This window comes from Anarhichas minor, unplaced genomic scaffold (genome assembly GCF_050575085.1).
Source record: "Anarhichas minor isolate MPS153535 unplaced genomic scaffold, ASM5057508v1 ptg000055l, whole genome shotgun sequence".
Taxonomy (NCBI): Eukaryota; Metazoa; Chordata; class Actinopteri; order Perciformes; family Anarhichadidae; genus Anarhichas; species Anarhichas minor.
Window position 1 is genome coordinate 4,871,226 of NW_027466501.1, and position 14,657 is coordinate 4,885,882.

At 43.8% G+C, this 14,657-nt stretch overlaps 1 protein-coding gene across 1 annotated transcript in view; it reads left to right on the top strand.

The window, feature by feature from the left end:
• The window catches only part of lmo3 (LIM domain only 3), a 49,239-nt gene extending 36,279 nt beyond the window's left edge, over positions 1-12,960 (top strand). The window contains exons 3-4 of the mRNA XM_076076094.1: positions 2,569-2,694; positions 12,855-12,960. Of these exons, the coding sequence (XP_075932209.1) occupies positions 2,569-2,694; positions 12,855-12,960 (232 nt within the window). The remainder of the gene's footprint in view (positions 1-2,568; positions 2,695-12,854) is intronic.
• Positions 12,961-14,657: the final 1,697 nt, after the last annotated feature.

Genomic DNA, 14,657 nt, shown 5'->3' on the forward strand with positions numbered 1-14,657 from the left:
TCAGAGTCCAACAACCTCAGCTTGAATGTTGGTGTCCACAAGCATTACCTCATACAACTACCTGTAAGAAATTCATTTGAACTGATGTGCTTACTTCATTAACTTTCACTTAATCAGACATAGATTGTCCTGATCAAAAACTAAACTATAGTTGAGTTTTTCGCACATTGTGTTTCTTGCTAATCCATCCATCCATCCATCCATCCATGTAAATGAGTGTGAATGATTAGTTAGAGTCCTGATGGGCAGGTGGCACCTTGCATGGTAGCCCTCATCAGTGTATGAATGGGTGAATGATGACATGACATTAAAGCACTTTGAGTGGTCAGACTAGAAAAGCGCTACACAATACGCAGTACAGTCCATTTACCATTTATCTATCGATCGGTCTGTCTGTCTGTCTCCGTCCGTCCATCCTATCGTTCTCAGAAACACACAAATACTGGTTGTTCACAGATAAGAAGATCTTCACCCAGAATTTCTCAGAGCAAAGTAATGTGACAGTCTTTTCAGCCATGCAGGCCACCTTACATTTGAAAAAAAAAGAGTGCGGACAGACGGCGAACAGTGAAACAGAGGACTGTTTTGATTCAAGCTGGCAGGCAAAAAGCTTAAAACATCACTTTTTTACACGAATACCTTCCATCATTTATAATAGAGAGCCTTGAGTGCATGCTATCTGAAAATGACTCCGATTACTGGAAGACAAGGACACTCGCCCCTGCATGGTGAGAGGCGGCTGCATTGTGACTCTTTGAGTTGTAAGATGCCGTACAAAGTGCTGCTGTTTTGCTCAAACACGCTCATTATCTCGCACAAATCTATCATTTCTTCCTCTTTTTTAAAGTTTTTTTTTAGATCAATTACTTGACTTTGTAAGGAGAAAAACAGATGAAATATCTATTTCATGTGAAGGCCCTCTGGCAATGCACATTTGTGCGGAAAAGAGAAAGGACAAGAGATCCCACAAATGTATCTAAATTTAGATTGCTCAAAGGAAAAGGCATAATTCTTTTAATTAAGTCAGCACTAATCCATCCAATTGGCCCTCTTTGTTTTCTCCCACCTACCATGTTACAAGAGATATCCGTCATTGTCTCAAGGTGTGTTGACAGTGGCTCTTAATTCTGTAGATATTCATGAGGGCACAATCTATCTGCTTCCTTTGCCTCGGGGAAACATACTTTCTGAAGGTTAATAAACAACCCTGAATATCCCGAGCCCTGAGATCATTTATCAGATTGCGATCTCTTACAGACTCTGAGAGTGGCATGCCGTTTTATCATTTTAACAACGACGGCTAAAAGTGCCTGAAGAAGTCTGCCTAATAGGTTATTTTGTTATATGATTTCGTTATCAGATTTTTTTTTTCCTTGCTAGTCTGGTCTAGGTCGCTGTGAAGTAACAGCCCTGAATCCGTAATGAATACTCACATTAATGTCCCCGGAGCAGGAGGAGAAATAATAGGGTCCTCCCTGGGCAGTAGAGCTAGCCATGGCCCATCTATTTCTACAGCACAAGCTGTTGCCCTGCTATGCTTTACTGCGCTACTGTTGCCCGGCTCTGTACAACCTATTTTGGAGACCCTATCTGTCTCAGCAGCTCATGTTAGTGTGTTTACCACAATCTCTTTGACAGCTGTCACTCTGGTTCTCAGAGGCACCGAGAAGCAGCACAAGCAGTCGGCCTCTTGTACTTCTGTTCTAATGTGTGGGACACAGTGGTGGGTGGAGTCAAGTGCACAAATTCTGGACTTGTTTCGTCCATTGGGACAATGGAGTTCAACCGTTGTGTTCCCAAAACATTTAGGAAAACTGAAATCTCATGTCTTGATCATTACCTACACCAAAGAGTTTGTGTTTTTGGTTTGGTTTGGTTGTCTGTTTGTCTGCAGGATTACGGAAAAACTACTAGCCCCATTTTCATGAAAGTTGGTGGAAGGGCTTAGCATGGACCATAGGAGAACCCATTACATTTTTCCGATACACATTACTTTTCACTTTCTTTATCATTGCAAGATAGGGCATATGGCCTTGGTGGAGGTCTGCTCTCTCCCAGTGCCCTTCTACTTTTCATTGTTTTTATATAAAACTAATGGACTGACAAATCCCCTGACGACTTTTCATCAGAGCCCGTATGACAGCAGTGAGCTTTTATATTAAATGTTATATCATGCCATCAACAGTCAGTGGGAAACCACGCTCTGGAAAAGATCCATAAGACCCACACCTAAATAACAAGTAAAACTAGAAGGCCAGACCTCCGCCAAGGCTGTTCTATAAGTAAAACATAATGTGTGTATCCACCCCATGATTTGGAACTGCTTCGTAATGTAATGGGTTTTTCCTTGGCTCATGCTGCAGTCTTCAACCAAGTTTCATGAAAGTATGGCCAGTAGTTTTTCCATGATCCTGCTGACAAACAGGCAAACAAACTGGACTGGAAACCCCTTGGCGAATATTAAAATAAAAATGAATGAAGTCACCTCCCAGACTTCCTGTTGTGTACTGAGATTTTGGGGGAATGACTAACATCGTGTGTCTTCTTTGTGTTTTTGTGTTATCTCAGGTTGTTTGGCGTTACAGGGAACTGCGCGGCCTGCAGCAAGCTAATTCCAGCCTTCGAGATGGTCATGAGGGCCAAAGAGAACGTCTACCACCTGGACTGCTTCGCGTGCCAGCTCTGCAATCAGAGGTGAGTGATTGGACCGTACTCCTGCTCCTCTCTTGTACCTGCGTCGAGGCAGATGGCCGGTCAGGGAAGCGAGACTGCAGCATGGTGAATCTCAAGTGCTGCTGAAAGTTGAAACAAAGATCCCACATTGTAGATTCATCACTCTAACCAGTGACCAAGAAGACACAACCGGGGCCTCGGGGACACCTGCTGGACCTGGCGCAGTGATTACAATCCTACACTACTGCTGTACGCTGTCCGCCTAGAGCGACAAGTGCAGTTACATGTCCATACATATGCTCCCCGTCAGTCTTCATGACCAAGCCTCCTTCTGCATTCTGTAGACAGGATGTGGTCAGAGATTTTAGGACATACAGCAGCAGAGGAGAGGGAGCTGGTTGGAAGCATTGAACTCAGTGATATAAAAAGCCTTGTTTAATAAAAGCTAGTGTCACCCTTACTGAACCTCTCTGGTACCCGTACAATGGGTTTATTATGTACATTGTTTCAATTTATTACAATCCAATACAACAGCCCTAAAATATGTCCCCTCCCCGTAAAGCCTACAACATTCAGTATCTGAGTTCATAGTTATTGGTTGTGGATTGATTTGTAATAGTGCTTTTGTCCACCCTCCTTTACATACATGGATGGAGTATTAGAAACATTGAAACAGAAGTTTCACAGTCACGCAAAAACATTGTCAGTGACAGTGTAGTGTTTGATGGACCATTTGAAAAAACACGATTGCCAATTTGGACATTGGTCTCTGTAGCGGTATGCAGTGTCTCCTTCAAATGAACCAGTATGTATGACACTTTATGACAACCATGTCTTAAGGCAACAGTGTTCATACTATTCTGAACGGCTGTAGTCTTTTTATGAATAATAGTTTAAATGGGCACGATGGAGCACACTTTCAGATAGTCTCTCATTGAAATGGAAGTAGCTGTTAACCAAGGGTTCGTCAAATACCGACACCTGGTCAGTACACCTCGGCGTCTGATACCGATGCACCGCGGCACTCTTTAATGTCTGCTTTCCACTAACTCCTTTGTAGACCGATTTGAGTCTGACTTAGAACAACTGACACAGTGAAAAGAGCAGGAGAGAGGTTGGATGGGTCAAACAAACACAGGACTTTCACTCAGGAGAAGGCTGTTCTTGTCCCACGTAAAACCAAGTCAGCGTATACCGTAGTTGTTTTACATAACTTCCATACTTAAGTTACGCTAGTTATAGAACAAACATTCTAATTTTACAAAACCAACATCCATATTTCAACCCAAACCATGATCTTTTTCTGAATCTGAGTAGTTTCTTTGCTAGGTAAATCTAAGTAAACCTCTGTGGGAAGTCTGTATTTGAAAAGATGTATGCATGTAACAAGTGGAAACTAACAGGCTGTCCCTGACACGCCCAAAACCTCCTAGAGTAGTACCTAGATCATGATAGTTTGCAGTGTAGGGCCACTGACCAAGTCGTTGGTATCTGACGAGTTGGAGGATGAGAAAACAAATGTGTTGCTAGTAGTTGTACACATGAACAGTGGAATAACACACCGCAAATCCCTTAAATGCTGTCGGAAGGAGGTTTTCAGACGCCATTACAAGATCTCACAAACTCTTTGTTCAAAAACGTACTAAAGCCCTGCATGCCCGGGGCCCCAAAAAGTCTTCTCAACGAATGTTAAATTCCTTTGGACAATGTTCCTGCAAGGTTCTCAGAACTATGCAAACAGGAGAGCCTCAAAGAATCCATGCTGCCACGTTTCTTTGAATGAGCGCTGTCTGAAAATCTTCTTGAAGCTAATGAATATACCAAAAAGTTATCAAAGGTTTTTTGAAGGTTACACCATCAACATCACAAACAGAGAACCTCAGGAAGGTTACGTGTTGGCCGGCGTCCTGTTTCTCTCACCTCTGTTCCCAAACTTGCCTTTGTTGCAGACGGATAAATGGTAAATGGACTGACCACTCAAAGAACTTTAACACTGCATGTCATCATTCACACAACATTCATTCATACACTGATGACAGGGGCTATCCTAACCCATGCAATGTGCACCTGCCCTTCACAACTAACTAACATTCACACACCGCAGGAACAGCCTGCAGGAGCAATTTGGGGTTCAGTGTCTTGCCCAAGGACACATCGATATGGACTAGCAGAGCCGGGGATCGAACCACCGATCCTCTGATTGAAGGACGACCCTGCTCTACCACTGAGCCACAGTCACCCACAAGCACCCGAATGCAACCACACACACACACACGACCCAGACACATTGCGCATGCTAAAGGCAAAGGACCTTGTTACGCACAATTAGCACTCGGTTATTGTCTTGCCACTTCAGCCGGTTGCACCAGACAGCCTCTCCTAATGGAAGAAGTCAGCTAATCTTCATCAGCCAGACCCAGGCAGGCCAACTCTGCTCCCCCACATTAAAACCCATTAAAGCGCCAGCAAATCTTTCTTTTTACATTAGGCCAGTTGATGAACTGTTGAATAAAATCGACGTCAGTGTGTTTCACATGGTCCGCTGTGGCCTCGCAAGCACCGTTCAGATGCCCATCACAATTTCACCGGGGCCCGGCCAAGATTTATGGCGTGGCACCAGCTTTAATTGAAGCTGTTCCTCAGCTCTGACTTTTTGTTTTCCAGTTTGTTTCTCTACAATGGGGGAGAAACACCTGTGCAGGAATATGTATTTAAAAGCGAGTTCACATCCTAGAGACAAGAGACAATGGGAGTGTAAACTTACAAAATAAAGCTCTGATGCAGAAATGTCTTTTTTTACCCTCTGTCTGCAAACAAGAGCCTACTAGCAGGCTGTTGTTCTCAGAGGGACTCTTTTGGAGTTTTATGCCACTGCAAGATTTAGTCTCGAAGATTTTGAATTCAGAACAGGTTTAAGGTGACAGTTCACCCCAAGATCCAAATGACATATCTTTTCTCTTACCTGTAGTGCTATTTATCAATCTAGATAGTTTTGGTGTTGGAGTGTTTGAGATATCTGCCGTTTAGATTCCTGCCTTCTCTCCATTATAATGGAAGTAGATGGCCCTCTGCTTGTGGTGCTCCAAGCACCAAAAAATCTATTTGAGAAAAAACAACAGAAACCATGAGCATGTTACTCAAGATGGTCCACAGACCTTGTGAGCAGCTTCATGTAGGAACTATTTTCTTTCTATCTAACTACACCTACCAGCTCAACTTATCCTCGTACAACGGGTGGTATGATATCTTACAAAAGTTAAGCCCATTATTTTTCGTAGGTATAGCTACGAGCGCTGGATGAGAACAGCCTGGCCAGCTGCTTCACCGCGCAGAAAGAAATGTTCACTAAAAACTTGTCTGATGAATATTTATATTTTTGGGTGCTTTGAGCACCAGAAGCCCAGTGCTATCTACTTCCATTATATTGGCAGACACCTCTACACCCGATATCTCAAACCTTCTCATCTCAGACCAAAACAATCTAAAATGATGAATAGCACTACAAGTGTAAAAATATGTCTTGTTGATTTGGGGGGGACTGTGTCTTTAATGCTATCAGTGATGAACCCAACATCACTAAATAAGTCTTGTCTGAGCGAGTTTCTCAACATTTATATCCAGATTAATAGAATGACCTTTTACAAATGTTCCCAGCCTGAGATCTATCAGGAGATCTCACTTAAGATTTCCTGAATAGTTTCTCAGCGTCTCGTTGCCTGGAAATGGGCTTCTGGTCTTTGTCTGGCATACCGATCTGCCGCCTTGTTCATCTACACCCGCTCTGTCCCCTCTCGTTTCCCAGCCTCAAACAAACATGAAAGCCCCCCTCCCCTCATCGACCCCACCTTCCCCTGACGGGCCCTTCAATAAAGCAATCTAATCCATCTCACAAATGGCCCAGAGATTTCTCTGCGGAACATCATCAGAAAATGTGAAATCTGATAAACAGAGCAGGCGATCGCGAGGTCAGCAGGGGTCCCGCGGTGTAATTACCCGTCGCTCTTGCGGGTCAGTCTGTGTTGCTGTTTGAAGGTTGGATCACTACAATTAAGTGTGAACATACAGCCACCCCCCCACCGCACCCAAACATACTCACTCATGCATCTATCCGTGCCGTCAGTTGCTTTGTGGGTACATCCACGCTACTCTATCCCACAGTGATTATTCTAATTTCATCACAGGCTCTCTGCAGGACTCTAATGGTCATTACTAAGCTATTCAGGGTCTTGTTTAAGTTTTAGGCCAGTTTGTGCCAGACAGAAAGACCGGCCCGGTGGCTTAGAGTGGACAAGTCACAGCAATCATGACCCGCAACCGCTTTCTTCTTCTTTGTCATCATCGCCATCAAATTGGCAGCAATCTCTTGCTTGCCATGAAAGAAGCATTGAGAGCTGAACCTGCTTCAGGAATAAGATAAATGGAAAAGCCTCACCAGTTATCTTACTTGTTTATCTGCCAGAGAGCAAAAGTCCACCCCCAACCCCCACTCCTCTCTTCGGTCCGTGCACGACTTTGAAATGGTATCAAGCTGAGGGGAGTGAATAGCTCCTGTCCCTGGTCTATCAGTGGAAATATAGGATCCTACATTGGCTCTGATTGCTCATGTCTGCACCAAATGTGGCCTTACTCTGTTAAACTGGACATAAATCTACCGTCGTGACCTTCCCACCAGCCAGACCTGTTATTTTTCCTACCTGAGCTGGAGGAAGGGAGTGGTCTCGGAGCCAAAGGGACAGGGGGGCTAGTTCTGAAAGGAGAAGGGGCTGTTGGCGAGGGTGGGGGTGTTGGGAATAAGGACAGAGATATGAGACTCCATCCAGCAAGCAGTTAGCCACAGATCAGCCCTGGGGGACAGCTAATCGATGGGGCTGTCGTCCAGCCTCATCATCTAGCGAGTGCTGGCCCAATTTCCCCCTGATGAGCTGGAGGCCACAGTCTAGGGAGGCTGAAGGAAGGTTAGAGTAGAGGGGAGCGGAGGAGAGCAGGATGGGTGACAGTGCAGGGGAAGGTCACTGCTGATAAGGGAGGATGCTCCATACTGGAGCCCTGGAAGGAGAGACTGACACCAATTGGGTTCAGCACAGCTAAACTCAGCCACTGGTGCCTTGTATGTCACGAGTTAGGCTTGTTAGACAGGGGCCTAATAGCCAATAAGGGACACAGTTGTCACTTTGTGTATGATTGGTGTTGAGAACTTGGAGCCTGTGCAGCCAGCCTACTAGAGAACACAATTTCACTGCGTAATCCTGCACAATTTCAAGTAAAAATGACAATTTTTTTACAAATAAATGTCAGTTTATCTCCGCTCATGGAGATGATAGAACAGTGTTTCAACCAATAACCACTACAGATATTTTGAGCTTTCTGAAGACCCCAAATGTGTTGCCATCAAAGGTCAGATCCCTTAAGGTTTCGTCATAATGGGTTCACTAGTAATACACATTTTAGGGGCTGTCTGTTCCAAAGGCTGCAAACGGGGAATGCATTTGGAAGAACCTTTAGGATAGATGAACATGTGAGGCCGCATTTGAAATACTGACATGAAAGTGACACAGGAAAATCTATTTATGCATTCTTGTAAGGCCGGTGGAGTTCGTCGATATAATTGTCCTCATCGATAACAAAATGACGTGGATTTACATAACGTGCGATGGTGCCCGGTGAAAGCATCCATTCTCCAGAGAACAAGCTGCCGCTAAAAAAACCTCGCCCACGATCCTCGAAAGTGTGGAAGTATTTTAGACCCACAATGTGGTGCTCAGAGACCTGTAACCTGAAAATGGCTTATCTGCTATGCGAAAGTGAAAATCCTCCCAGACCGCTTCGTCAAGACAGCAGCAGGTCAGCACCGGGTCCTGTTTACTTCGTATATGTAGGGATTACTCATTTCTGTTAGTAGTCACTTAAACTTGATTCTCTCAATGTTCTTTTCGCCTCCATGTTAAAAGAAATGACTGCAGCGTTGTTATTCATCCATTTTATATTTTCTGTTTATTTTACAGCCATTCATGAGTGACAAAATGTTTTTAGCGTATAAATTGTTTGCAAAAATACATTAGCCAGTGATTATCCTAACTGCATATTACTCCTTTTAAGTCAAGTACTGAAAAGAAGTCAACAATCCGTTCCACTATTCTTCTATTCAGACATCTGACAACTAGGGTCTGTTATCTTGTTACATTTGTTTGAATTAAATATTTAAATATTAATCAGGAACGTTTTGGATATTTACTTCCTCGTTGTAGGGACTACTTGTTAGAGCCACTAACGAGGCAGTAAGTTGACACACATCATAGGGAGTATTTGTAGCATCCACTCCTGTCTCATGACAGTGTCGCATGTCTTTCGTGGTCTTTATACTCAGGCAGGGCAGGGTCATATTGAATTTCCTCATACTGAGACAGAATGAGGAAAAAAAGCAAAGTGTTTTCAAATATAACAGCAGTAGACATTTAGCCCAGTAACTACAGTTACAGACATTTATAGACAGACAGAAACACGTCAGTCTCCTCCTGAAATGATCCTCTCTACATTACACTCCCTCATCTTCAGTGTGTCCTTGTGCTGCCGTGTGATTGCCCAGCAGCAATCTGCCAAAGAAGATTTACAACATGCTGTTACAATTAAGAATCAGTGTCACAGGGCCAAGTGTTTCTGAACCTGTATGCATCCTAACAGTAATTAGATTTGCTGCAGTTGAGACTATTTTCTCTCTTTGACAATCTCCCTGTTTCTTCATTTGAGTGGAAAGTGAATACTCTAGTTAACACGGGCCTCCGAGGCAAATCGCTGGCATCGCAATACATCTTTTAAGTGTGTGCCTGTGGAAGCCATTCTTTCTCTTCCTCCTACAACAAGAGGTCTCTAAAGACTCATTAGTCACAGTCACCTCCAAGTAGAGGAAGGAGGGAAGTGAAGGCAGTACAGGGAGAGGGGAAGAGAAGCTGACTGACTGTAAAGATAGAAACCATGATATGATTGCCCAACTGTGTAGATACCAACAGATGTGGTGTTAAGGGGGAACTTAATGAAGGTTGAGCTATAGCTCCTATGAGCTGCTCACACAGTTACACATGTTATAAGCATATATGGGTGCCAAAATAAGGGAAGAACCTGAACCTGAGTAAATGCTAGATAATGAAAGCAGATGCTTCCACACAGGGTTCAGGGGCTCACTGAATGAGTTTGAAACTGCATTAAACCATATGCTATGTTCTTTACCGTAGACACATCTCAACCCTAATTGAACACCAATTTCAGATGTTGGCGCAGCATGGCAAGTGCTTCAAATGAACTAGTTCCTACAAAAATGTGCAAACGGGTCTAAAGGGCAAAACTGTATATACATGTTTCTAATGAACACAATGTAAACAGTGAGTACAGACCTACATCGGTAGGGCTGAGACATGTTACAGTTGTTGATAACAATGCAGACGTTTAAGCCCCTTTCCCACTGGACAAAAACCCCACTAACACCCACTAAGATCTAGATGGTGTCATCAGTGGGAAAGGTGACAATCAGAATCAATTTCAATACAAATGACTCACAGGTATTTATCAGCTTCAGCTCTGATCTGCAGTGATGGAAACATGACACCATGGTGGACACGCTAGTTCCCGCCCCTTTATGAATATATAATTAAAAAATCAACAGAGATTTGGACAATTGTTAGAATTTATTAATGTACAAAACTAACGTACAAAACATACAATTAATATGCTCTTTTCAAAGCCACAAGACTCCATTGGCCGTGCTTTTGACGCGCTGATCATCGAAACACTTCAAACTCAACAGAAACAAATGAAAACTCATCAAAACACACTTGGTTAGTCTTTCCACTGTTTCAACAATCACCAACTCTGGTTTGGCTGAAATGAACCCATAATTCACAGAGTTAGATGTGAATACAAACAGACATTATACCTTCTCTTCAAAGCCAACAGACTACATAGACAGATAACAAAACCACCATTGTTAACCCTTCCACTGTTTCATAAGCAGATGGAGTTCATATTGTGTTTTTTGCCCACTTCCATGATATTCTCTCATACACAATAGTTACGGACATTTAAATTCATAAAAACACAATAGAATATAACAGATATAAAACAAATCCATTTTCAACTGAAAGTCCAGTCGTACCATACCAATATGTCAGCATAGAGATCTGTATAAAAGATGCAATTGTTTTTAAGAAAGTGGAAATACTAGGGCAACACAAGGTCCTTTATTAGACAGGGCTGTGTTGGGCCCAGTGTAATATCCTCATCATAATTGGTGCACAGATGTCACATATGCTGTTGACATTTCACCGAGCAGAAACAATTTGGCCGTGTGAAATAAGTGGAGGGCTGGGATAAGAGCTGCGAGAAAGGGGGAGAAGGAAGAGGATGACAGAGAGGGAGAGAGTGACACTGCGAGTGGAGAGAGAGGGCGTAATAAAAACAATAAAGGGAGATCAAGTTAAAGTGGGAGTGGGCTGGGCCTCAGAAAAGACAGACTCTAATAGATTCTGAGGAGGGAATGTGTCATTTTAACAGGACGTTTTTATTAGAGTGGATGACAGCGTGAAGCGCACCTCTGCCTCAGCATAATCACTATGTCAAACAGACCACATGAATGGATATTAGTGTTTAGTTAGGTAAAAAAGGAGTGCTAGCATCTCGGCATTAACCAGAATACTGTGCATGTGTAAGAGAAGAATTGTATTTCAGAATAAACTTTCCTCTCTGCTGAAAAAGATATCTAATCTTAAATAAGGAATGCCCCTCGAAAGCAGCTTCTAAACGGGGACTGCTTCTACATTAGTCAAACTAAAGCACCCATCCATCCTCGTCCCCTGCAGGTAACGTTAGCGATAACTACGGAGTCAGCTAATAAGAATGAGCCAATAATGAACGCTAACCACTTAGCTAATTGTTAAGGTGAGAATGTATTTGAAAGATTTTGGAACTTCTTGTATTGCTGCTCAAGATAGACTATTTGTTTACATACAAGAATAATAAAGCAATGACGAATCAAATCGATAAGTAGTATCGATAAGGAATCAAACTGACTAATTTCAAGTGCATGTCTCTTATGTATGTGGCCACAGCTTTCAAAGTACTTCATGACATTTAGGTTGTTTCAAGGAGTTTTGTGTACAAAGCTTCTGAGAAGGAGTCAACAAGGCCCTTGATTCATTTCCTATAGTGCTGTGGAATCAGCTGGGAGTGACCTACTGTACTGTGTGGGTGACAGTCCCACTGTAACGCATGTCATATGTCGCTGAAATACTAAATTCAAGAAGCTGCGTCAGTGTGTGCAACTTCACATGATTCATGTCAGCTCTTCCTCAGAGCATTTGGAATTCATTTCCAGAAACACTTCACATTCACTCACACTTTTTGGTACTTTGTGCCAACACCTACAGTGTATTTGAATCCTGCTAATTGGTCCCGAATGGATGCAACAAATCATGCTCTCAATCTGCCCTGCAGCCCTGAATAAATGCTGCTCATCAGGTACCTCCATCTCTGTGTGTGCAGCTCCCAGCCCTGAACTTGGCAGTCTCAACATCCAAGGAAGTCAAACGGGGGCGAGGCTCGCTGTCCCCCCCCAACCCCCGGCTCCACCACCCCCCGGTAAACACTGGCACCGCTGCTTGCCGACCTTGTCTAACCTGCACAGTGAGGGAGATAAGCAGCCCTCAGGACAATACAGGGAGAGTTACTGCTCTTACGCGTTCAACATAATCTCCACTTGGCACTGCGCTGAAAGGTCAAGCGTAACTGTACACAACCCCCCCACCCCTCACCCCCCCGGCTGGAGCAGGACTGGCGGCTGCTGAGGTCGGTAGGGGTTTCTGTAAGAGCTGCAGGTGGAAAGGAACCCCGGCTTGGAACAGAGATAATCCCCCCCCCCCCGTCACAAACCCTGCATTTCGCCCCCTTGTAATTGAGTTGACTGTTTCCTGGAGGAGAACCTTGCCTGCATACGGCTGTAGCTGAAGGGGGGGTGCTGGCACCGAGGTTATGCTCGCTTAAGTAGAGATTTTGCACAATAGTCAGGAAGCTAGCAGCTGGCTATGCCTGCTAGCCTACAGCTCCGTGCTAATGATGAGATTCTTGCTTTGATGCTTATGTAAATTGTGACCCCCCCCCCCCCCCCCCCCCCCGCTTTGTCTCTTTGTGTTGCGCAGGTTTTGTGTGGGAGACAAGTTTTTCCTGAAGAACAACATGATCCTGTGCCAGACCGACTACGAGGAGGGGCTGATGAAGGAGGGCTACTCTCCCCAGGTCCGCTGACCCTCGTAGGCCAACAACAAGGAAGAGGAGGAGGAGGAGGAGGAGGAGGAGGAGGAGTGGGAGCAAGAGAGAGACCTGAAGGAGAGCTTGCAATCACACAACAAAAAGCACTATCGCCTCCTGTCCAGCTCCTGTCCCCCACATGTACATAACTAAGCAAGCTTCCCCGGGAGGGGAGGGGACACACTCTGCTGTACAGAATAGCCATAGAGACATGTGGCAGGAAAGGCCCGGGGAGCCTACAACAAACTACAAGTGTGAAAAAAAAAATAGTTTGGCCATTTCTTTGTTTATGACGGATCCTGCCTCTTTCCTTCTGGCCAGCAGACACCGGCCTCAGAGCAATTTCTAACCAACGGCTGATCCCGGCTGTTGGAAAGCAAAAACAAGATATATATTAACCCACCCAAAAGCAGTTTTGTGTCTTCTTATCTGAAAAGGACAGACAACTTCTACTTGAATCTAAAATACACTGAGGTATTGTCAATGTAATTTTGAGGTAACAACCTTTTTACTGTATGATATCAGATTTAAAACACAGTGAATGTAAGCGAAAGAGCGGCAAAACTAACGCTGATGACTAATTTGTTGCTGTGTGTGTGTGTGTGTGTATGTGTGTGTGTGTGTGTGTGTGTGTGTGTGCGTTGAGGACTTCTCTGTCTCGCAGTCTTGCAAGGCTCGGTCTGGTCCATGTAGTCTTTACAGAACCTTAAGATTCCAAAATTGATCACAAATATCAAATAGTATCGCCATGCTTCCAGATCGCACAGCTGTGTTGCCGGGCAAAAAAAATCTATTTGTGACAAAATGTGTGTGTTTCTCTGGATGGATGGAATCTCTCACAATCACTACATGCATATATTTGAGACCATCATGTCACTAGAAGACAATTGATCCTTGAAGACTAGTGTCACATACCTTTCTGGTAGCACAACGTTAACGTGTTTTTGGCTGTTTTGATTGTTAGTGAAAACACTTTTCCTGATCAAAGTTGGCAGCTTTTGAGGACATTAAAGGGGGTATATCATGCTCATTTTCAGGTTCATACTTTTATTCTGGGTTACTACTAAAACATGTTTACATGTGTTACTGTTCAAAAACCACATTATTTTTCTCATAATGTTTATCTGAATATACCTGTCTTCACCCTCTATCTGAAATGCTCCGTTTGTAGTGCCTGTCTCTTTAAGGCCCCCTCCCGAGAAAAATCCAGTCTGCTCTGATTGGCTTGCAAGAAAAATTTCCGATTAGAAGACGACCCGCGTCACCGCCCAGGCAATGGTATGTGTACAAGCACAGAAAAGGGAGTTTTTTGATTGGGCCCCAAAAAATCCTCACAACTTTCACCTCTCCTGAGCTTTATGTCATCTCGCCTGCTCAGCAACAAACGGCAGTCAAGGTTAGCAACTACTTGGAGCATTTAGCAGCTAAAGAGCCACATATTTTTCACAGAAATTGGTGGAGCCCAAAACAGAGCTAAAACATTGGACTTCTATTCATCCGGTGTACACAAAGATCGCTCCAAGGAGATGCAAATGTTGCTCTGTGTCTGCTGGATGTGTAAAGAGGCAACAAACACGTTGCAACAAAAGGATTACAGTATTTTCAATCTTTTCAGCTCTACTGCCCCCAAGTGGTCAAAATACACAATTAATGCGGCTTTAAACGTAATGGACCAGACCTGATGCCTGTGGACA